Below are 25,849 nucleotides of genomic sequence, written 5' to 3'. Positions count from 1 at the left end.
TGCTACTCTTAAGACAGTGATGTCATGTTAAGCAGCACAGCACAAACAACAAATATCTTGCTGCAGTACTGCTCTTGAGGTGTCCCTTTCAGCCATCCAAATATCCAATCTACTACCTTTCAGGTTTCTGCATGGGTTTTACTATAGGACACATCCAGCATGATCTGATGATTACATATCTGGGTCAAACAGGGCTTTGGGATATGGCCTGCTACTATCATGCATGATGCCTGATTGCACAGGCCTATCTGGTGTGTGTGTGTGTGTGTGTGTGTGTGTGTGTGCACCTACCAACCAGAAAACCCTGTGGGAATTCCTCTCAAGAGCTGCTGGTACTGATGGGAGGTGCGCGATATGTGTGAACTGAGTACAGTGCATGGACGGTGCACAGACACATCACAAATAATTCTCTGGGTATTAAAAATTACCTGGCAGCTCAGGATGTAGAAGCCCTTTCATTTTATGTAGCTTTGGTCATCTAAAACAGGTGGGGCCTTGGCAGCAAATAGGCACAATTTATGGCAGCCAGGTCCTCAAGGCGATACACTATCTCCTAAAAGGCCCACATGGTGTTGGTTCTCCACCAATGTCCTGGAGAACTAAACATGTTTCTCCATATGGTATAACAATGCTGATGGACTGGTTTTGAAATCACATGGCTGATGCCTATGATATTCCTAATAAGTACCTTGTGGGTTGCTGGACAGTCCATGTAGACAGATGGTTAATGCTACAAAGACTTTTGTGTCCATAGAAATGGGCATACTATACACATCCCTTGATTCCGCTTGTGGGTGACACAGTTTGAGAAGGTCCCTTAATACAACTCTGTCCACTCAGCAATCATCCAAGAGCTGCTGATCTGTCAGCTGGTGGTAAGTCAGGTCATTATGCACTCATTAGCATGTACTTCATACCACACTGTTTCAACCACTGCACAGCCATACAACTTAGATCACAGAATCACCTGCAAACATGGCCACTGCTTGAGCTACTTTTCACTACGCACTGTGCTAACCCTCTATGAATCTCAGTCATTATGTTACTTGGCAAACCCATCTCCTTGTAGAGAAGGAGTATTACCCATTTTAAATAATACTATCCAACAACCATACCTCTTGACCAGTTGCCTCCACAGTCAGGAACAATGCCAGAAATAATCAGGGTCACTTCCTAAGATATAAGTAGTATTAACTTAGAAATTTGACAAAATAAAATAACATGAATTAACATGCAATTAACAAAGTCAAAAGTTTATAACTATTAAGTGCAACCCACTGTTTTTTTCTCCGGAAATTGCAAATTTTAGGAGGGATAAGGAGGGACATAGCAAAATTCTGAACCAAAAATCAGGGACATGTGGGAGGTATGCTCACAACATTAATGAAGTTTACTGTAAATGTACCTTTACAGACATACTGTAAATACCAAATATATTTCAATATTATTAATATATAAAGAGAGCGATAATCTATTTCCTTTACATTGGATTAACAAATTAAAGATTTAAATCCAAGAATTAAGTGCATCCCTGTAAGAGAGATGTAAAAAGCTTAATTACCTCCAATTTCTTCTATTGTGTTGGCTCTCATATCCAGCATAACTGTTCCATTTAATATACAGCTTCGAAGTTCAAAAAGACTGTGCAAAGACAGTGTTGCTACATAGGGTTTGCTCCATCTTTCTCCTCCATCTTCAACATCTTCTTCAAACTTTAGCCACCTGCAATTAACACAAATTAAGTTCATCACTGCCGATCAATGAATTTTGGATGAAATACTGATCATTACACCTACCACAGTTCTGATAAAGCCCTGCAAGATGATGTGTCTAAACTTCAAGGTCCACAACAGCAAACCTCATCATAACATATGTATGTAGGGGCAACTTTGTAATAGAAGTACCCAAGCCTCAATGTGCTTCTCTTGTAGAGGAAGTCAACACATTTTCATGCTGGCTTGCACATTTGCCAGGGGTGGCTCGTGGCATCGGACTGCTGGATTGCAGCCCCCTCAGCTAAAAAGTAAAGTGTTTAAGTGTTTTAAAAAATGTAAAAAAAAAAAAAAAAAAAAAAAACCTTTTTTTTTTTTTTGTTTAAACAAACTTCGAGTTCGACTGAAGTACGCGATGCGATGCAGACTTTAACCACCTCGGGCTGCGGCGGTTTTAAACGGCTTTTTTTTTGTTTTCATTGCAGCCCGGAGGAGTAATGAAGGCATCATTGTGATGCCCAGAAGTCTATGCGGTTCCAAACCGCATAAAATTGGAAGGGGCTCGGACTGCGACGTCCGCAGGCATGTACGTGATGTTGGCAGCTGGATGGCTACTGATTGGTTCTCGCTTTCTTTTTGAGAGTGAGAACCAATCAGTACTACTACTATTAGGCAGCGCAGTGCTTTGGATGGTATTACTTGACTTGCTAATTGCAGAGTACGGATGGTGCTCCGGGGCTTACAACAACTTTTTTTGACTTTATTAAGTTATGGTCGGGACTCGAGAGTTCAAATTTTGTGACTTACTAAGACGGAGACGCTGGACAGGTCACTCGGTTTTTAAATTATTGAGGGAGGGCAAAATTACAAAATACTTGTACAGTGTACAATCAACATTTGATTGCTCTTTCATCACTAAGTAGATAATAATCCTCTTGTGTTGTCTGTTCAGAGATAAATTATTAAAACTGGTGGTATGTTTACTTGCTTGCACTAAACAATACATTTGCTATACTGTTTGTTTTTGAGTGTTTTGTGGTGGCTTGTTTACTTCTTTACAGTTGAGTTGAGTAACTTGAATTAGAGTTAGTTTTCAAATCCACTAACGAGGTGGGCCTCTTAACAGCCAGATTACATTCAGAGTCTAAAGTTTACTGTTTTTGCCAGGCTTTGGTGTCACTGTCAAAATAGTACAGCACTTTTTCTTTTTATTTCATCTGTAGTCAGCATATCATTGCTGAAGCTTTGTTTGTATGTTATTTTTTTAAAGAAATGTCACTCTGGATAATCCAGAAGCAAAAGGGCTATAATGGTCAGAAAAGAAAAAGATGATTTTTTTTCTTTTTTTTGTAATTTATACATGTGCGGTCTGCTGCTGATGGTAATCGAGAGTTTACTGTTTACAGAATGTGTAGGCCTGGCCAACCTAAACTTTTATTGGAAAGGTTTTCCAAAGTGGTTAAAGTGAGTTAATGCTGTAGCAGGTTCAATGACCTGGGTTCGTTTGTTTGAGGTTAGGCAGTCTTAATTTTTATTTATTTTTTGTTTAATTAATGTGTGTGTGAAATGCCCCAGTTACTATATACTGGTGGCTAAAGAGAGCAAATGGTGGTGGATAGAGATATTCAGGCTTGAACCCTGTACACCTTGGATGCAGGTGGTAAGGACCTGAATTCCCTCTCCCCCACCATTTCTAAACAAATTTGCAGATTTTTGCCTCATATTTGTTCTGTTCCTCATAAAATCTGTGGTTTCTGTATCTACATTTTTTCTTGCAAACTCTGTAGTGTAGTGGTGCACTGGTAGCATTGCTGCCTAGCAGCTACAGGTTCTCTGGTTTGATTCTTGGGGTGCCTTCTGTGTAAAATTGTTCTAGCAGTTGTCTAAGTTTATAACATGGACATTTGAAATTTGTCCCTATTTTTGGAACTGGATTCCCCCATTATTGGCTTTGTCCAGGTATTTTGTGCTAAGGTTGAGAGTTACCTATGGTAGGAACTGTATTCATTGAATGTTTGGGGGCTGTATCCCCCCCTCCCATTACTGGCTTTGTCCACATGTTTTTTTGCTAAGAGGTTGAGAGCTATAGTGAGAACTGAATTCACTGAATATGTTTGGGGGCTGTGTTCCCCCCATTATTGGCTTTGTTCAGGTGTTTTGTGCCAAGAGGTTGACAGCTATGCTGAGAACTGAATTCACTAAATGGTAGCCATTTAAGTTGGTCTTCCTCTCTTTTATAAAACAGCTGATTTGGCATAGTGGTATGTTTCTCTGACTATTTTGCACAGGGTCCCCTGGGTTAAAGACGTGGCAGTGAAATGTATGGTGGTAACACAGCATTTTATTCTAGCAACTTTCCAACATTATACAAGCAATATTTAAAATGTGTCCCTGGTTTTTGGGCTTTTGCCCCCCCCCCCCCCAATACATTTCGGCTTTTCCCTGATTTCTTGTGCTGCAAAGTTCAGAGATACAACTGCGTGTTGAGTAGATTTTACAAGGAGCTGAGAGCTGCAGGGGAACAAAACTTTAGTGCTGCTTATTCTAAGTCTGCTTGCATTAATAGCACAACAGGTAGTGTACTTGCTTTTGATGCAGAAGGCTGTGGGTTCTACTCCCACAGTAGATAGATGCAATGCTGATACTGTACTCTGTTGTAAAGTGGGTGGATGCTGCAGTCCTTTTTGGCAAAGATACCTAGAGTAGTAACTGTGAACCTGAACCTGTTATCAGTTTGCCATACATTCCCTATTGCTATATTATTAGCTTATTATTTTTTTTTAATGCATGCAACATAGGCAATTTATTCCTCAAGGGCAACAGGCACTTTATTTGTAGATGAATAAACAGTGACATATAAAGTTGTTTGCTAGCAGCAACCTCTTCATTGTTATAGATTTCTTTAATGTGGAATTATTTAGATGACTTTTACTACTTTAGAGATTGTGCATATTTACTGATACTGGTGGACTGTAGAAGGTTGAGTAGACTTTTATGATGGAAATGTCCTGAATTGGGTAGTTTTGTCATTGGTGCATGCATTTTGTTTCATTGTTTACTGGAAAAATGTTCAAAACAATAAATATAAAATGTCGTCTAACATCTGTACTGTATTGTACAAGGAATATAATTTAGTAGAATCAGGAAGGTGTATCAAAGAGCACATGTATGTTTCATGTGCAAGGGGCCTATGATTTGAAAACAGCCCAAAGTTAATCTTTATCTGCCACTGGCAAAATGTATTTTCTTTGAATGTGGGTTTCAATGCTGTTTCATTGAATGTGATTTTCAAGGGCAGAAAAGTTTTTAATGCTAAGCCTGTTTTCATTGTGAGACTGCGTTGCTTTGTTTAGCAGATGTCTTAGTGTTTGTGCTGTAAAATGCAAAATAAAACTTTCAAATGAAATCCAAATCATCATAGAAGTAAAGCACTATGCACACATTAGTGTTTATGGTAAATGGAGTGAAATAGCCAAGTAATGGATTATTGGAGTGGCTGCAGGGGGGAGGGCTCCATTCGACCATGATTTTGTGAGGGGGAAGGGTGGCAAACTCAAAGACAGCCCCAGCTGAACTATACCTCCCAACTGTCCAGATTTTCTCAGAATTAATAGATTTTTGCTTCTTATTTTTGGTTTGTTCCTCATAATATTTGTGGTTTTCTCATTTAGGAATTAAGTCACTAAATAATGACACACTGAGTTTCGGACTTCATAACCTTCAGAAAAATGCATGCTAAAGTAAGACCTGTTCTATCAACTGTCTCAGTTTATACAAGAGCAATTTTTAGGACTGTTTGTATGTTCCCCCAATATACTTGACCTTGTCCAGATTTATTGCATTAACAGGTTGAGAGGTACATGCCAAATAAATTGCTTTATAGAATTAGGCATAGCCAAACCTCTCAACTGTCCCCGAATTTGGCTCAAAATGTTGCTCTTCCCCTAATAATCCCTCTGCAAAATAGCAATTTTGGAAGAAAACATGGAGGGTTTACAATTAAAAAAATAACTGTAATAATCAGAGTTATAGATTACTTTTATTTCAGAAATGCATGTAGATTCTTTTATTTTGTCAGCTGCTCAAGTTAGCAGTACTATTATTAAAAAAGTGTCCCTTCTTTCACAGGTTCCCAGCTGTATTGTGTGGCTATTTTATATTTTTGCATCACATTTTTGGTCCATTTTTCATAAAATTGTTTTTTTTGGCAAATTAGTGGTAAATCATTAAAGACTGAAGTTAGAAAATAATGACAGACATCTGTGTTTCAGATTTCATATCCTTCAGAAAATTCATACCAATGCAAGACCTACTATTCTATTATCTTTCTAAGTTTATAAGAGCAATATTTAAAAATTGTCCTTATTTTTGGGCCTTTGTCCCACTTCTAAACACAGCTTTGCTCTGAGGGTGAGAGGTATGACAAATGTGTCAGGGCCATCACAGTCAGCCAGAGACATTTCAAATTGTGACATACTTGTTGCACCCTGCTCCCCCGTGTAGTGACACTGGATGTGTCCAAGCAAGGCAATGAGCAGTTATGCAGTGTAAATGTGCAGGGTATCCCCCCATCCAGGGTAGAGTACTACAGTGGCTTTTCATCTGTTCTTGATTTTGCAGAATGGTCTGGTTTCTGTCATATTTTTGTACTGTTGATTTATGCTTATTGCTCAGAAAGTGCCTGTTGCTCTGTGTTTTAAGTAGCAATGCTTTAATGACCATCAGGTAAGCTTGTTTGAGATCATAACATGCAAGTAAGCTTTAATAAGCCTGCCAACATTGAAGCCTTTCTGTTGTTGCCATGCAGAGAATACTTAACTAGATAATGTATAAGCGTTGGGTATTGAAATGCATATGACAGTATTTGTAATAAAGGACAGGATTACATTATTTTAAGAAGCTCATTACACTTGTTGGAGACTTCCAGTGATCTCTGAGGGCTTTACCCGTAAACTAAACAGAATGCCATTCATGTGTGGTCCATAACCTGTACAGTAATCCTTTAAGCAATGTATCTTGAGCTTGTTTGCTTTTCATTTTTACTTTGATCATGTTTTCCCCATGAAACAAGTAGATAGTTGTCAGGCAGCAGGTCTTTTTTGGATAAGAAACATTTTTACAAGTGGGGGCATCACAGAGATTGCTACTTTCAGCATGTTTCTTGGTACTTTAATAAAGCTGAATATAAATTATAATTAGAACTGCAGTGCAAAGAGAAGCAGTTTGAGTTGAGTGCTGATTTAAAAAGTAATTTATTTTTTCATGCCTCTCAACCTTTTTGTTTCCATCTAGATATTAAGTAAGCTGTCAAGCTGCCAATGCATTGAAATATTTTTATTCTTTTATACTTCATTTGTCTTGACTGGACTCTCATAATGAGGGTTTGGCACCCAGGGCAGCATATTTAATTAAAGTTTAGTTTTTGTAGTTTTGAGCATAGCTCCTCCCCTTTCTACTTGTCCACACCCCCATCCCATTGACACCACCCATTCGGCTATCTCCTGCAGCCCCCCTTTGATTTGAAGTCACCAGCCACCACTGACATTTGCACAAATAAAATAATAATTTGGTGTCAGGGGTTGAATCTTACAGGTTTTGGATCATTAAATCATCCAAGTACTGGTGTTGCTTCACTATTTTCTTGAGAGCAATGCTACAAAATAGTAGTAAAGTACAGCTGTGCAGGAACATACCATAAATGCAGATGTTTGAATACGTTCACTATAGCAGTAGGGCTAACATTTGGGACTTCTGTTGCAGAAGGTCTACTGTCCATCACAACTTCTACAGCATCATTCCCCATCTCAGTTCAGCAGATGCCCTTCCGCCAAAAATCACGAGGCTTGAATATGTCTGCCTGACTTTAGCTTTTTCTTGTCAGTCTTTTTTGGCTTGGTGGCACTGGGCATTTTGAGTGCCGACATAAGGGATCAATCTGGATTGAGGATGCCATGCCTGAGGTATTACTCAGTAGTAGTCTGATTCTGCTGTTGTATATAGATGTGATATGTGGTCAGAAATTGTACCTTCTCTGTGGAATAGAATGCCCTTTGACTGGTAATGTCCAAAAGGGCTTCCAGGAACTGCACCTGCTGGGATGGAATTAATTGTTGCTTTAACAGATTCAGAGAGAGAGAGAGAGAGACAATGTGTTTGCAACACAGCCTGGAAGTAATTCACAGTAAACTGCAAGGCAGATTATCTCTTCTCTTGGGCTACATCTTGAAGCGGGGAATTGTCCAGGCAAGGATAGATGTAAATGCACCTGGTCCTGCAGTATGCAATTACTGATGCCAGGCACACTGTAAACACCCTTGGTGCAGCATACAAACAAAGGGCATGGAGAAGCATTTACAACACAACCCCCCCCCCTTTGAATTTTGGGTGCTGGCTGTGCGTCCTGGCTTTAGTTATGTGGAGATGAGCATCTCTGAGAACAAGGGAAATTACAAAAGGCTGAGGAAAGAGAAGAGGTAGTTGGGCCTGAAAGATTATCATTTTGAACTTTAGCACTGGGAAAATTTTATTTAGCCTTGGCAGATCTAACAATGACCTCTAAGAATCATCTTTTCCTGGGACAAAGAATAACCATGACCATAACCCTATACATTCCTCCTGATCTCGCATCCTCCTCCATGGCACTGTGATGTAAATGTTCCATGCGTCTGGGCTTAAGATACCTTTGTGCTTTGGGTATTAAGGGGATACCACAGAATACTGGTTATTTTATGAAGTGGAACTTGTATCCCTGTCTCCGGATACTTATTACATAAAAAGTATGGGTGATGTTCTCACATCTGACCATCATATAGTGGCAATGGTCAGAAAAGCCTTTTACTTGGTTCATCTCATAAGTAACGGGATTACATCCAAAAAAAAGGAGGTTATTACCTCTCTATACTCCTCTCTCATTAGACCAATAATTGAGTATAACGCTCTGTTTGGTATCTACCTCTTCAAATATCTGCACCAACTGGAAAGGCCACAGAAATACCTCACAATGAGGATCCATGGCCTCCAAAACCTGTCCTATGCAGAGAGGCTCAAATCACTCACTCTACTCGGTATTGCACAGATTGCTCAGAGGTGATCTGTGTCTTGCCTACATGGCAATCTCGGACCCTGCCCTACTAGAGATGCTCCATGACTCCTCGTGCATTACCTGCTTAAAAGGCCTGAATCTAATATGTGACATCAACAAAGCCTGCTGGAGAGGCAGGTTTGTCTCCCAGGGACTGCCTCGTCTGTGGAATAGACTTCCCATACATGTCAAACAGAGTACCTCGCTGACCCTCTTCAATCACAACCTTGAAGAGTGGATGGGAAAACAAAATTGTCCCAGGGGTTCTACCTGTGTACCTCATTGATAGGGGCAACAGGTGCTGACTGAGATTTCATTTTGGGGATAAACTCTTGGCTAGGATTGTAAGGGCCCCAGGACCATCAGCCTAGTAACATCCTATGATCCCAGACTTTCAGAAATACTTCCAAATTATCCCAATTTTTTGGGAATGGGTGGGATAAGCAGGATAAAAAGGTAATGGGTCAGAGTGTTTTTTGAGGAGCATGAGAAGGGCAGAGAGCTATGTCAAGTTACACTTACTCCCTTGAGGTGTTGCAGCCCGAAGGCCTCCAGGCTTCCACTTCTAGACCGTTTCTTCTGAACTGACCATTCTTTTCCTAAAGCTTCTTCTTTTTATATCGTCTGTGGTGAAAGGTACAACTTTTAGTGGAGTAATTTCTACTAGACAAGCAGAGGATGAAACAGCTGTTTCATTAACTGCATAGTTCCCCTTTTCCTCCTGCTCAGATGTTCAGCCGAAATAGTAGCTCCTTGTCTAAAGGCAGAGTCTTCCCGTGTTTTGACAGGAACTATGTCCTCAGCCAATATTTCTCTGCATAGAAGACTCCATGGCTGCCACCCTACATGACACAGCCAGAGCATCATAGCCACATTTGTTAGAGTGTCTTTCAACCTGAGAGGAGATACTGCAATGATCCAGCACTTTAATTCTCAGGGCTTTGTCCTTCATATCCTCAATATTTACCTTTAGTTGGAGACGGGAGTGTTCCTGCATATGTGTAAAGCAAGTCATAGCTCTGGAGGTTAATGTAGCAGAGGTATAAACCTTCTCCCCATATTGGACACTTACTCTGATTTTGCCCATCAGTGAGGATGATAGTCTTGCTTAAAGTCTCAGAAGATCTTGTACTGGAATCCATGGACAGCATAGCTGGATAAGTAGTTGGGCTCTAACAGGAGTCAATACCCAACACAAAAAGATGCACTCATGAATGTATCCACAGATGCTTCAATAACTGGAGGAATAGCTAATGATTTAGGCTCTGAAAATCCCAGTATTTCTCTGTATGCTTTTTGGGGAATCCCAGTAACCCCTTTGCTTCAAAATTGAAGAAGTCTTTCATACTACTGAGGGGGCCTCTAAATAAGAAATGATCGACTGAGGAGTCAGAGGATATAGTCTCTTCAGCATCTGACATATAAGAGGGCGAGGACATTTTGGTCTGTATAAACAGGTTTGTCCACCTCACAGTTTGAGGAATTATATTCTTCAAGTGGGAATATTTCAGGACTCAAAAACTGAAAGCTAGATCGAGAGATGCTGCAGATTCTGAAGTTCTGCACCAGTCTTATCAATCCCTGAGAGGGGGCATGGGTAGTGAGGAGGAGGGAACACTCAAGCTCAGGTTGCAGCATGATGGCATACAACCAAGGATTGAATACCACTGGCCTGTTCTAAGACACAGTAGTGACATTCAAAGTCTTTGGTTGTGGGCAAGTGCTGATGACTTCAATTTGGGAACCATGAACATCCTCATATATTAGAAATGAAGGTATACCACCCTCTCTCCCTCAGTTATCAAAATATAGGCACCTGAGCCAGATGCCTGTGGACATGCATTAGAACCAAAAGCTGAATGGTATCAGCTTAGGAATATAAGCTTTCTTCCCCAAAAAAGAGACCATCTCCTTAAGGGTATCACCAGAGGCCTCACTGCACGCAGGCACCTGGGATGGGACTGTAAAAATGCTTCACCACATCTAACACTCTTGAGCCTGGGGGTTGTTGGAACAGTACATCATCAGACCCCTCCACCCCCGGGTATTTGTTTTCTCATTGATATTTCACTTCACGTTTTCAAGTTGGGCATCTGCGGATATTCTGGCTGATACCATGACTGCCACAGATGAGGCACAAAACCTTTTTTGATTCAAGTAATCATGGTTAGATCATCTTCTGACAGAACCCCACATAAAGGGTTCAAGAGAAGACATCATGTTATCTTTATGAACAGAACAATCACAGACTTTAAAAATGTTGATAGGAGACACATTTGGTCACTTTGGATACTGACACCTATCACTGATGCCTGACCTAGTAATCTACAACAGAATAGAGACTATATATTTTAATCCAGCAAAACAGAGGGGCTCCAAAATGGCCAATTTCAATAAAAAAACTTTTATTGTCGAAACCACAAGTGCTTTCACAGACTAAGCTGCTTTTTCAGGTAACGTCTATCAAACTAAAAAACTCAGTTTAAATACCATATACTGCCTTCCTTGATTAATCGTGATATCAAGGCACTCAAATTATTTAAACAAACAGTCTCATAAAATCATATGCATAACAGCTAAGTACAGAAATCATAATACATTCACAAAAATGCATATGTAACAAATGTTCACATATAAAAAACATAAAAATACAATAATACAAAGGCAAAAAAACATTCAACGAATTTGAATGGACATGGCACTAAACTCATGAAGACATCTTCAGTGTAACATAATATGTAAGAGAAAAAGTTTTCACATTTACTGATTGTGAATAGAGATCACTGTACAGTGAGGATTGGGAAATTAACCCTTTCCCCACTGTTGATGTGTTCTCGGAGTTGGCATATATCATTTGGTGTGGGTGGAGTAGGGTGGCTTGCCCCCCTGCCAAAATGTTGGAAGAGTTGTATTTTAAGTTATGTGTGTTAAAATACATTTGTTTCTGTGTTTCGTACAATGTCCATTCAAATCCTCCGGTGACTTCTGGACATGCGCATTAGTTGATTTGTTGTTTCAAACTTTTGGCTTTGTTAACATTCGTAGATGTAAATTTACAATGTTTTCTTGTCTTTATGAGTTTTGGTGTTATCGTATTTCAATCTACTGAAGCAGATCCCAGTGCAGAGACAATGTGCTCTCCTCAAAATACCCCAGACCATGTCAGCATATCCTGACTGGTAGGGCTAACATATCATGAACTGTTTTAACTGCCCATTATCAATTTGATGGACCACCCACTTGTCCACTCCATTTCCCAGCTGTGGGGTACAAATGCCAGCATATCTTACAGGAACTTTGTGTCTAGGGGGATGCCCAATCAATCAACAGGCAGCTATGCTCGGTTGTTTCCCAACAACAATGGTTTTGTGGTATGGACAGAGTGATAGGACAGGAAGGACCTGATATCAGCAGTAGCCAAGTTAGGTAATCAAGTCAAGTAAGGGATCTTGGGAGATGGAAAAAATAAAGTGACACCCATAAATAAGTACTTGATGTACAATGAAATGTGATTCTTAATCACAGTTTTTTTTAGTTTGATCTACCTGTTGAATTCATCTTTATGATATAAATGTTATGATCTTATGAGTATTTTACAACAAAATGTAAACTATTGTTGCTATAATTCTTTAGCCTTTACCTCCTTATATACTGCTTTCAGATATTCTGGGTATTCTAGCTATATGCTAGGTCTAAATGTAATTTATCTCAGAAATTAATAGTATGACATTCAGTCTGTGGAATTTTGAGGGATGCCAGCTAGCACATAAACATACCTGTTCAGTGTTCAAAAAGCACAATTCCACTACAGCATGCAGGACGAACAAATACTCCTCATGTTAACAGTATTTTAAACCCATTACTAATGTAGTTTAATACCTTGTGGTTTGCTCATTTTTATTCATACTCATCCTACCTGTTTCTGGGATGCAAGACAAAATCATTATAAACAAGGCTTCTACCAGACTTTTACTTTTAATAAGCAGACACACTCTATTTTACTTCAAAGTGCCCTAGGCATATTTAAATTAAACCTGTACCCCAAATAATTTATTTGCAAACTGTTAAGTTACAGGCACCAGACGTGACATGTCATCCTCCAACTGCCACAGACTCCAAAAGGAAAGATGCCCTTGACCGCATCTTTCTAAGTTCAGATATTATTAAAAGGCAGATCTTGCAAAGAAAACCATTATGAAAGCGATGTATGTACTACTAAATGGCACTTCATACTACGAGGTCATGTACCTGGCTGTTTCCTTCCATTCACAGTCCTCTCCCTCTCGCAGAAAAAGTTCATCCATTTCAGTGAAGAGATCATGAGGAATATGCTCTTCATCAGCATCTTCAGACCCAAGGATAAACTGCACACGTTGAGATGGTGTATCTATAGGAAAAGCAAGAAGCCAAAAGAGGATGTTACTAAGATTTGTTTTCACAAGTTATGCAGCCTGAACCTTCAAAATATAATAATAAGTTATGTACACACCATAACGTTCAATGTTGGCAGTCCATCTCACCCTTCATTTTTACATATGGGTTAGGAGCCGATCCTCGGCTCCGACACGGTCGATTTACAAGCTGGAAGACATCTGGTTGGCTCGTGGCTAAGCAGGTATCCCATGGTGCACCAGTGCAATCCCCAGATCTTGTTTGCTGCTCACTAGAATAACTACCATAAAAACAACCAATACTAAAGGGTCTCCAACCAACAGCAACCAAATTATTACTTCCAGATCTTCCAGGATGGGGGCAGGAGGGCGGGTTGGTAAAAATGAAGGGTGAGATGGACTACCAACATGGAACTTATGGTGAGTACATAACTTCTTAATGTTAGGTAGTCCAATCTCACCTTCATTTTTACATATGGGACAGCGTCCTTAGCGCCTTATTCTTGGGTGGCTCATTGGAAAATACACTTGAGCACCGTGGAGCCAAAGGATGTTCTACCCCTGGATGCCAAATCCAATTGTAATGTGTAATAAAAGTGTGAGGGGTAGCCCACGTAGCTACTGCACAAATATTATCAAGTGGTACCCTGGCTTGAAAGGCTGCAGAGGTAGACAACGACCTGGTAGAATGAGCCTTGATCCTGTAGGGTAAATGTTTGCCCTCCGAGCTATAGATAAAGGCTATACAACTGGAAATCCAATTAGATAGTGTCACTTTAGAAACTGGTAAGCCCAATCTAAAGTCAGAAAAAGAAATGAATAATTGATTTGATTTCCTGAAAGCCTTAGTCCGCTGTAGATAAAAACGTAGTTGTCTATAAATGTCTAGCTGATGAAAACGGTACTCAGCTGCATTACAGTGGTTATGGAAGAAAACTGGGAGTTTTATCAATTGGTTTAAGGTAGCATTAGAACAAACTTTGGGGACAAAGGAAGGATTAGTATGTAATGACACCGTCTTTGTGAAAAATCAAATACGGTGGCTTAATAGACAAGGCCTGTAGCTCCGATACCCGTCTAGCTGATGTGATAGCTACCAAAAACAAGGTCTTCCAAGAGAAAAATTTTAGAGAAGATGAGTGGGAAGGTTCAAAGGGGGGAGATGTCAATTTGGACAACACAAAATTTAAATCCCAAGATGCCACTGGTTCTTGCAGAGGTGGTCTCAATAGAGTGGCCCCTTTCAAAAAGGTCTTGCATAGCTTATGGGACATTAAATTGGTGTCTGGAAAACCTAAGTGAAAATGAAAAATCGCCACCAATTGGACTCTGATAGTGGCAGCGGCAGATCCTTGCTGAAAAAGCTCAGAAAGAAAAAACAGAATCACAGGGATAGAAGCAGTGTATGGAGCTACATTCATTCTCTGTGCCCAAATAGAAAATATTTTCCATTTACTGCCATACAGCCTCCTAGTTGAAGGTTTATGGGAGGACATAAGAATATGCGACACTGAGGATGATACATCATGAAGCCTGACTATGGATGGAACTGGAGCAGCTACGCTGTCAATTTCAGGGTGTGGACTGAGGGGTGTAGCAAACCTGACATGTGAGTCAATATATCTGGAGCTGGGTCCAGAATCCAAGGATCGGCCAGGAGGAGAGGCTCGAGCAAGGGGAACCAGACCTGACAAGGCCAGTAAGGAGCAATGAGGATCAACTTGCTTCCCAGCCAACTGGCTTTCTGAATCACTTTGGAAATGAGAGGGATTGGAGGAAAGGCATACAGAAGTCCCATGGGCCAATCATGAGCCAGAGCATCTCTGGGAGACTCCCCCAGAGGGGGAATGAGGGAAAAATAGCTGCTGCATTTGGTATTGACTGGGCTGGCAAAAAGGTCGCAGCAAGGCTGTCCCCATTTCTGGAAAATCTGATCCACTGTTTCCCGTTTCAGAAACCACTTGTGAGGCATTAGGATTGCCTGGCTGAGCTTGTCGGCTATCACGTTGGTCATCCCCGGAATGTACGTTGCAACCAGAAAGCACTGGGAATAAATCGCCCATTCCCAAACTTGCATGGCCTCTCAACAAAGTGGGTAAGTTCTGGTACCGCCCTGTTTGTTAATATACCAAACCACCGACTTGTCTGATTGTATCACAATTGTCCCTAGAGGAAGAAGGTCTTGAAGTGCTTGCAATGCCAGAAGCACCTCCCCTCACCTCCAGAACACAGATGAGCCTCATGTTCTTGCCATGTGCCTTGAATAGTCCTGCCGAGATAATGCCCCCACCCAATCTAGAAGGCATCTGTGGTCACAGTGGCAACGGGTTGGGTCAGAACAAAGGGGGCACCCGTGATCAGTTGAGTGGGAGCTATCCAACGAAGGCCCTTCTTGCATGATTCCGTCAGCAGGATAGGTGGGAGAGATTGGAAGGACTATTGGGAAGACAGAAGCCACTGGAGAATTCTCATGTGCAATCTGGCTAATGGTACCAATAGAACTGTGGAAGCCATAGTCCCGAGTAGCTGAAGAACCCATTTTGCTTTGACTTTTCCCAAAGGGAGAAAATGTTGAACTTGGGAGATTAAGTTCTGTGCCTTTTCGGCGGGGAGACGAGCTGTCATGTTCACTGTGTCTACCTCTGCGCCTATAAAAAAAATCACAGACAGAGGGCAATAATACAGGATTTTTCCAATTTATGGAGATCCCTAACTGAGCACAAAGTTGAATCGTGGCGTCCTGTTTTGGAGGAGTAGATGCCTGGTGGGGGCAGTCAGGAGCCAGTCGTCCAAATATGGAAACACCTGGAATCCCTGATGTCTCAGGTGAGCTGTCACTACTGCCATGCATTTGGTGAACACACTGGGGGCTGTGGTTAGACCAAAGGGCAGAGCGCAAAACTGATGGTGACTGGCTCCCAGCCGGAAGCGTAGATGGCTTCTGGATGCCTTGTCCATTTTTATGTGGTAGTAGGCGCCCTGAAGATCCAGAGAGCACATCCAAAAGTCTTTCCCTAACAACAGGAGTATAGACTGCAGTGTTACCATCCGAAACGTGTCCTTCACTGATTCGTTCAATCTGCTGAGGTCCAATATTGGCCTCTAATCTCCGGTTCGTTTTGGAACTAAAAAGAACCTGGAGTAAGTTCCGGATCCTATCTGGTCTGCTTGAACGGGCTGGATGACTCTTTTTAAGAGCAATTTGTTGATCTCCACAGTTGCCTGATCCCTGTGATTGGGTGGTACATCTGGGATCCTTTTGGGAACAAACGGTGGTAGGGAAAAGGGTATGATATAGCCTCTGGTAACAACTCTTTGTACCCACTTGTCTTGGGTGATATTTAGCCAGGCTTCTTGGTACAAAGAAATGCGACCCCCGACCGGCCCCAGAGAAGCACAGTCGGGCTCCACATCAGGAGCGCTGATAAAGCCGTCCTGGAAAGGAATCACAGCCTTGTTGGTATTGCGGACTGCCCTTGCCTCTAGGGCGACATATGCCGTTTCCTCCTCCTCTGCCTCTGATGGAGGATTCACCCTGTGTGTCAGGAAAGACCCTCTGGGACTTCTTGAACCACATTTTACTGCCCCTATGACCCTTGGGGTATGATCTGGAAGGGACAGTAAAACGCACTCCCACAGCTGAAACCAAACAATGAGGAACCATGAAAGGAGACTTGAACGGTTCCGCAAAATTACATAAGCGCATCCAGGAGTGGCGCCTCAAGGCAACTCTGGAACCTGCTGCTCTACTCGCTCCATCTGCAGCATAAGAGATAAGTTGCATTGAGAAGTTAACCACAGGATTTAATGTGGACAACTGAGTAGAAATCTTGCCAGGAACTCCCTCAGTACACGCACCTTGTATGGAATCTCCTAACTCCTTGAGGAGATCCCTCTGCAACCTCGTGAAGTGTGCAAGATAGTTCAGCGTTTGAAGGTTAAAGGCCGCTGAACTAAAAATATGCTTCCCAAATCTGTCCATCTGTCGAGACTCCCTGTTTGGTGGATGAACAGATGAAGTCTCCACTAACTCCTTTTTCATGGCTGCCACCACCATGGCATCTACGAGAACGCCCTTGGACAAGAACTCTTTACAAGAAGGGGCAGACAAGAACTTATTTGGTCTCCTGGGGACTGGTCCACGGTGTCAAGAGTATCCCACACCTTTCAACTAACTATATCCATCAGTTTGTCAAAAGGTGGAGACACCCAAGAGGCAGAAGGTTGAGACCCGAAAGCCACAGGTACACCGACTCCTCATCAGAAGGTTTAACAGTGGGCCAGTCGCACCTCTGCCTAAAGATCTCTAAAATGCCCACAAAGGAGACATCATCAGAGGGTGACTTGGGGGACCCTTCTGACTCCTCGAGGTCAGTGACCGATGTCAAAGACTCATCCTGGGAGTCAATATGTTTCCTCTTACATAACCTCTTCCAGGGAGGCTCATCAGAAGGATATTCTGGGGAAGCCTCGGAAGAGTGGGGGCCACCAGCTGATGGATCCTGAGGCTGCGGATCTCTGCTGTCTCCAGAGAGAGTGGGGGCTGAGACTGAAGTGGGTGCTCTCAGGGGAAGAGTGCTGGTGCCACTGGTAGGGGCTGGAGAATGAGACAGCACACTCCTCATCATCTCAAACGCTGACCTCTCCGGCTCTGAAGACCTCCCCTGCTCTGAAGAGATGAGGGTCGGCGCCAAAGCCAGAGCTGTCTGCTCAGAGATAGATGCAGGGTCCGAGCTCACCCTGGCTGAAGCACTGAGAGGAAGGCTCGGAACCGAAGATCGATTCCAACCCTCCCTGTCAGTGCCGACAGGAAAGATTCGGCCCCTGGGCATGACGGATGGCACCGAGCATGTCGGGGCCGAACCAGACTCCAAGGCAAAAACAAGGTGAGTTGGAGCTGGCATTTCTTCCATTGGTACCAAGCACTCTGGCTCCGAAAGGCCAGTATGGCTCGGAGGAGGAATAGCAGACAAGGGCAAAGCTGGGCCAAGTGGCTCCAGAGCCGACTGGGTCGGAGCCAACAATAATTTTGGTAAGGCAGGTGACTTCAGGAGTCTCAGCACTACCCCCTCCACAGTTTCTTCTGAAAGGCACCTGGAAGACATAGTTGGGGATCTTGACCGGGGGGGGGGGGCATTGGAGACTTAATTGTTATGGAAACCGGCAAGGAGCTTGCAGACCGGCTCCGAGTAGCAGAGTCAACTGCTGTATCAATAGGTTCAGAGATCGGTTCCGAAACACCTGTAACCGACTCTGACACCACCATGATGCTCTCCTTCGGCTCCAAAGGCTGAGGAGTCGAGGAGGCAGATTTGGATTGTTTTGACTGTTTAGAAGGTGGCTCCGAGACACCAGCGGGTGCCGGAGAAGGTCTTTTTGAGGATTTTGATTTCCCAGACTTAGAGAAAGCCAAAGAAAGTACAGTTTTGTACCTACCATAAATGTAGATGTAAGAGTATATACACGGCTGCAGTCATTACACTTGGGTTATCCTGCTGTCAGGCGGTTCCCCAGTCGGCCTGAGTTCCAAAGTCTTGGTCTGGTGTTGGTTGCTGTCACCTCCTCCATGACGTCAGTGCGACAGGGATATACAAGATGCAGCAAACGCAATTTTCTTCAGTTTTTCTTGCCCCAGATGTCAGGTGCCCCCAAATAGGCAATTCAAATTGCTAATAAAACATACATAAGAAAAGCAAACAACAACTTTCAGCTACCAGCAAATACTCCCCATAGGTAGTAAAGGGTAGAAGACATAGGTACGTACCAGCAAGTAAGAAGGGAAGGAGGGAGGGTAACCTGGACTGCAGCAGTGTATACACTCGAACATCTACATTTATGGTAGGTACAAAACTGTACTATGTTCATCGTGTTACACTGCTGCAGTCATTACACTTGGGTAGAATCCCAAAGCTGAGGTAGGGTGGATGGTTCTATAAGGCATTAGGGGTGGCTATAAGGCCCTGCAGCACTGCAGTGGTGAAGCCAGCTCTGGATTTAGAGTATAGAGGCAGATGGGAATGCTTGGTGAAGGTATGTACAGAACTCCAAGTTGCTGCTTCCAAAATATCCTTGGTAGGTACTCCTCTGAGGTAGGTAGCTGAAGTGGCTGTTGCCCTAGTGGAGTGAGATCTAATGCTGCTAGGTACAGATTTTCCCATGGTGTGTATAGCAGAAATGTATACAATGTCCTATCCATTTTGGCTTTTCCCTGTGCTCCTGCAGCATATGCTACCAATAATTGCTCAGATTTCCTGAAAGCTTTGGTTTTGTCCAAGTAGAAGTGTAACTGCCTGTGAATGTCCAAGGAATGCAGTAGTATCTCCCCTTTATTCTGTGGTTTTGGATAAAAAGTTGGCAAATTAATAGTTTGGTTTAGAACCACAATGGATACCACCTTTGGCATAAGTGTAGGGTTAGTTCTTAAAGACACCCTGTCGTGGTGGAAAATGAGGAAAGGTTCCACTGCCATTAGTGCCTGTAACTCTGAAACTCTTTGTGCTGATGTTATTGCCAGGAGCAGAGCAGTTTTCCAAGAGATATATTTTAATTCTGCTGTGTTAGCTGGCTCAAAAGGAGGTAAAGTTAATTTTTCCAAAACAAATTTGAGGTCCCCAGTTGGAGTAGGTGCTCTACGGGGCAGTCTTATGTTTTTAGCCCCTCTGAGGTACTGTCTTAGCAAAGGATAAGAGAAAATTGGTGGATCCGTGTTGTAATGAACAGAGATGGCAGACGCGTGGATCTTGATGGATGAAAAGGAGAGGCCTTTGTCCAGCATCTCAGTTAAATATTGTAGTATCTGAGGAATGTTTGGGACATGAGGGTCAAGGCTGTGTGCTCGGTTCCAGGCACAGAATCTCTTCCATTTATCAGAATAGGCTTTCCTGGTACTAGGCCTTCTGGCCTCCAGAATGACATCCATAACAGCTTTGGAGAGTGGCATTGCTTGCTTGACTTAGGAATCTTCCATGCAGCTAGGTTTAAGGTCTTTAGCTGGCTGTGTAGTATCTGATTGTTGTGCTGAGTCAGCAGATGTGGGATTTGAGGCAAAATCCAGGGTGGTCCTTGTGCTAAGTTCTTTAAGATTGGGTAACAGTGCTGGCGTGGCCAGTCTGGTGCAATCAGGATCATCTTTGGCTCTTCTTGCCTGGCTTTTATGAGTACCTTTGGCAGGAGAGGTAGTGGTGGGAAAGCGTATACTTGTAGGTTTTTCCAGCTGAATGAGAGGGCATCCACTTTCCATGCTTGTGGATGGTAACTCCTTGTGCAGAATTTCTGTAGCTGGCAGTTCATTGGGGATGCAAACAGATCTATGTCCAGGCTCCACCATTTCTGTGTTATCATTCTGAATATTTGTGGATTCAATTCCCATTCATGGGGATCCATGATGTTTCTGCTTAAGTCGTCTGCCAGTGTGTTTTTCTCTCCTGGCAGGAATTGTGCTTGCAGATGAACTTGATAGTTTAGAGCTGTGTTCCACAAGGTCATGGCTTGCCTGCAGAGGGGGTAAGAGTGAGTGCCCCCTTGCTTGTTTATGTACCACATAACTGTGGTGTTGTCTGTCTTTAGTAGTAGTTGTCCTGGATGCAGCAGGTCCTTGAAAGCTATAAGGGCATTTTGTACAGCTAGCATCTCTTTTTCACTGATGTGAAGATGCCTTTATTCTGTGGGCCACTTGCCCTGAATACAGTTGCCTGCCATGTGTGCTCCCCAGGCGTAATCTGATGCATCTGTTGTCAGTGTTTGCCTGGCTGTGGGTTGAGTAAAAGGCTGTCCCTTGTTGAGGTGACAAGCTTGAGCCCACCATTGAAACTCCTGTTGAAGGCAAGGAATTAATGGTATAACTGTTTCCGAATTTTGACAGTGTTGAGACCATACATTCTTTAGGTACCATTGTAGTTTCCTCATATGCAGTCTGGCATATGGAATTAGTAGTATGCAAGATGCCATGTAACCCAAGGCCTGCAGAATTTTTCTTGCAGGGAGTTGGGTCTTTCTTGCCATCAACTGAAAGTATTGAGTCAGTTGTCCTTGCTTGTCTGGCATGAGATAAGCCATCTGGGCTGTTGTGTTCAAGCTGGCACCCAGGAATATTATCTCTTGTGAGGGCACTAGTTTTGATTTATTTTCGTTTACTGTGTACCCCAGGCAACTTAACTTTTTTACAAATGCCAGATGCTTTAGAAGAATGTCCTTGCTCTCTGCTTGAATTAGGCAGTCATCCAGGTACGGATAAATGTGAATTCCTTTCTGTCTGCAAAATGCAATTACTGGTGCCAGGCACTTTGTGAAGACCCTGGGCGCAGTAGATAAGACAAAGGGCAGTGTAGAGAATTCATAGTGCATTGAACCAGCTATGAATCTGAGGTATCTTCTGCAGTTTTCTCTGATAGGGACATGCAGGTATGCCTCCTTGAGGTCCAATGTCACGAGCCAAGCTTTCTTGCCCAGCATGGGAAGAAGCTGCTGTAGTGTCAACATTTTGAATTTCAGAACATCCAGGTAAGTGTTAAGAGAAGAAAGATCCAGAATGGGTCTCCAGGCTTTGTACTTTCTGGGAACCAGAAAGAGTCTCGAGTAAAATCCTTGTCCTTGCTCCTGTGGTGGTACCTTTTGAATAGCTCTCATATCCATAAGTGCTGTAATTTGTCTTTGAGCCTCTGCCCATTGATTTGGTGGCAGATTTGGCATTCCTTTTAACCTTGGCAGAGTGTGAAAGTGGAACCTGTAACCTTGAGATACAATGTTGAGAACCCATTTGTCTATGGTGATCATATGCTAATTGTGACAGAAAAGTGCCAGTTTTCCTCCCAAGGGGGCTGCCAAGAGAGAGTTGTTTGGCAGCTGCAGTGGGAAGTCACTGGGGCTGCTTTTTATATGGTTGGGGCCTGTCTTCCTCTTCTTTCTGGCCTGATGCAACCCATTGTCGAGGCCTGTAAGGACCTTGTGGTTGACCTGTACCTCTTGGACGTCTGTATCTGCCCTTTGAGGTCTGTCTGTAACTGGAAAGGATCAATTCTTAGTTGGTCAATTTCTGCTAAACCTGTAAGAAATCCTTCACTGTTTGCATAGATTTTGCCTTATCCTCCATTTTCTTTAATACCTCTTCTGCCTTAACTCCAAATAACACATCCTGCTGCAAAGGTGCATCCAATAATTTTGCTTTAACATGATCTGGTAACATATGTTCTTTTAACCAAGCATGTCTTCTAATGACAGAGCCTCTAACTGCTGCTCTACAGGAGGCCTCTAAAGAATCAAAACCACATTGCAAAGCATGTTTTCCCACCTGTTCAGCTGCATGCAATAAATCCTGCATTTCTTTAAAAGTAGGAGGATCTGAATCTGGAAGCATTTTTTGTTTCAACTGAGACAGTAAAAATTGCTGATATTTTAGCATGTGAAACTGGCAATTTAAGGCTCTCATTGCTAAAATTGCAGACGTATATACTTTCTTTCCCCATCTGTCTAATGCAAAGGGAACTGGATTCTTGGCTGATGAGGCCTTTACCCCTTTGGGTCCCTTAGAAATAGTCTCAGGGTCAGCAACAGGGCTTTTGTACAGAAATTTGTGAGAGTCAGGGACTCTGTAGTATCTGTCAGGTTTAACTGGGGCTGGAATCAGGACTTAAGCTTGATTCAGTATACACATCATCCACAATATCTAACACTGGCGGAAGAGCAAGAGGTCTGTGTTGAGGTAATAAAAGGAAGTCTCTGAGCCTTTTCTTGTATTCTGAGTAATCCTGGCCTTCCCAATGGAAATGCTCCCTCATGGTATGCAAGGTTTCCCCAAAGGAGTAGTCCTCGGGCAGATAGGCTGATGGAATTGACTCCTCAGCATCAGAATCCTCATAAGGGGGTAAAGAATATTCTAGGTCTGAGGATGAATCTGAAGAGATGGACACCTGGTTGGATGAGTCATAGTCTGCATCCTGTCTAGGCCTTTTATCAGGAGGGGGATGGGACCCCCTGATCAGAGTGATTAGGTCTTCGGCCATTTCGAGCATTTGTTTCTTAGGTATGGAGGCCTGTGCTGGAGAATGCTGTGTTTGTTTCTTTGATTTTAAATCTGGTTTAGACTTAGCAGAGGGTTTAATGCTTAACTGAGTAGGTCTGAAAACACCCTCTGAAACTGCGGGCAGCTCAGCTACTCCGGATCCCTCTGAAGGGTTATTTTCGGTAGGCTGAATAACTTGTGCATCCGAAGGCCCAGCCATCTCTACGTGGGAGTTAGAGGCGGCCTGTGGTTCTACAGAAGTGGTCGTCAGGGGCTGCGAAGGCACCTCACTGAAAACCGGAGAACTGGCGACTGGCCTAGAAGAGGGTTCGTCATCAGTTTTGGGCTTCAGATGCCTATCCTTGTCTTTGTGCTTTTTATGTATTCCGGTCGTCGGAAGTTCCGATGGCATGGTATAATTGAATTTTCTACCAAAATAATGTCGGGCAAAATCAAACCGACGTTTAATAGTGCGCTTGTTAAACCTAGCACAAAACCGACAACTAGTGACGTCGTGGTCTGGGCCTAGGCATGGGATACAATAAGAATGGAAATCCTTATAAGGCATTTGCTTCCCACAAAAAATACAGTTATTAACTTTTAATGACATGGGTCTGAGGCAAGAAAAAGTTTCCCCAATGGGGTACTTAGCTTTGTAGAAGACTTTGGTTCTGGATTCGGAATGAAAATCTCAGGAGACGGCCGACTGGCACTTGCGAACTGCTTTTGCTTCGGGCACCGTGCGGCAAGAAAGACTGAAGAAACTGGCGTCGGCTGCATCTTATATACCCCTGTTGCACTAACGTCAGGGAGGAGGCGACAGCAACCGACGCTGGACCAAGACTATGGAACTCAGGCCGACTGGGGAACCCCAAGTGTAATGACTGCAGCAGTGTAACACGATGAACATCTGGATAGTGCTTCCTCAAAGTATGGTTTCAATAGACCCTTAGTACGAATTTGTTCTTGAGAAAGCATGGCAGAACAAACACGACTCCTGTAAGTGGATGGCCCCTAGGCAGTAGACACAGTTACTGTGGCCATCCGTTAAGGACATCTTTTGGGAGCATTTCATGCACTTTTTGTACCCAGAGGGCTTATGCTCCTTACTTTCCTTAGACATATTACACACACACAACCCAGAGAGACTGAAAAAGTGAAAAAGGAGGAGGACTAGGTCCTCTAACTAAAACGGGCCTAGTCCTAAGAAAGAGTTACACGAGGACTAGATCCTCTAACTTAAATGGGCCTAGCCTGGTGTAGAGAAAGCTAGCTAAAGGAGTTACACAAGGACTAGGTCCTCTAACGTAAACGGGCCTAGCCTGGTGTAGTGAAAATAGGTCTTCTAACTTAAACAGGCAAAAAACAAAAAGTAGTAACTCCCACGGCAGAATAAACAGACACGGACCTTTATTGTTGTAAGCGCTTTCGGTCAAGGTATTACCTCAACCTTCATCAGACATAGACAATTATAACAACCACACAACTTCACTTAAATACCCCATACTTAATTAATAAATTGCTCTCATAATTAATGCATTAAATGTCTTAATCTTTTAAAGCAACATGAAGCTTATGTTATTCAGTATAGCTACGCATTAATTAAATTGGAAGTAAAAATAAAAATAAAAATAATAACATAATAAAAGAAATAAATTCATATGTGTATACAAAATGTATGTGCATATGATATGTACACTTACTTAAATATTGACAATTACACTTTCTTTTGAAAAAATATTAACCTAGAGTAAATTAACTGACCCAATTGTCACAATGTTATGCACAACACACTCAAATTCTATCACTTCTCACCAACAACTCTAATTGTTAAAATCTCCTCTACAAATGCATATAAATAAAAAGTATTAATAAACGATTGTTGTTTAAAAATGTATATACACGTGCATGTGTGTGCACACACACACATATACCCATATAATTATGTCTATATATACAATATAATAAAAATATATATATAATATATAATAATAATGATGATAATGAATTTGATAGCAGTTTCAATTTTTTGCTTAAAAAACATTCTATGTACATATAATTAAAACCAAAAATTAATATGTAAATGTATATACAAAAAATCCATATTCATAAACAGTGCATTATGATAAACAGCAACCAATAACTTTTCTTATCTCCTTAATGCCCTCAGTTTTAAAATACATTTGATTGATGCATACTCATTTAAGCCTGGCGGAATTTGGGCTAATGTTCTGATTTGCCACAATAGTTCTTGTTCTTCAAGACGTAACTGCCATAGGCCCCCCCTGATGTCGATTGTAACTTGTTGAATGACAGTGAATGCAAAATGGTGGGATGTTCGTTTATGTGCCTAGCTAGTGCGTTATTTAGATCTTTCTTACCTATAGCATAAAGATGTTCATACACTCTTTTCTTTAATGCACGCTCAGTCTTACCTATGTAGAATGATAAACATTCCACACAAAGGGCCACATAAACTACATTTTTACTTTCACAATTGAACTTCCCATTGATTTTATACTCTCTCCCATTAATGTGTACTTGTTTCCCTGGAAGTATATGTTTACATTGTGGGCACATGCCACATTTGGCCATGCCAATTTTTGAGGTCGAGGATTTGTAACTAGATTTTTCCACTAGTTGTTTTAAATTAATCCCCCTCCGATAA

At 42.2% G+C, this 25,849-nt stretch overlaps 1 protein-coding gene across 1 annotated transcript in view; it reads right to left on the bottom strand.

The window, feature by feature from the left end:
* The window catches only part of SLC4A7 (solute carrier family 4 member 7), a 1,497,737-nt gene that overhangs the window by 790,275 nt on the left and 681,613 nt on the right, over positions 1 to 25,849 (bottom strand). Inside the window, exons 4-5 of the mRNA XM_044064760.1 lie at positions 13,042 to 13,180; positions 1,562 to 1,722 (exon numbers count right to left, since the gene is read on the bottom strand). Coding sequence (XP_043920695.1) covers positions 1,562 to 1,722; positions 13,042 to 13,180 — 300 coding nt within the window. The remainder of the gene's footprint in view (positions 1 to 1,561; positions 1,723 to 13,041; positions 13,181 to 25,849) is intronic.

Source organism: Protopterus annectens, chromosome 3.part0 (genome assembly GCF_019279795.1).
Source record: "Protopterus annectens isolate FY-2018-M chromosome 3.part0, PAN1.0, whole genome shotgun sequence".
NCBI classification, from domain to species: domain Eukaryota; kingdom Metazoa; phylum Chordata; order Ceratodontiformes; family Protopteridae; genus Protopterus; species Protopterus annectens.
This window is presented reverse-complemented; position numbering and strand designations above follow the sequence as displayed.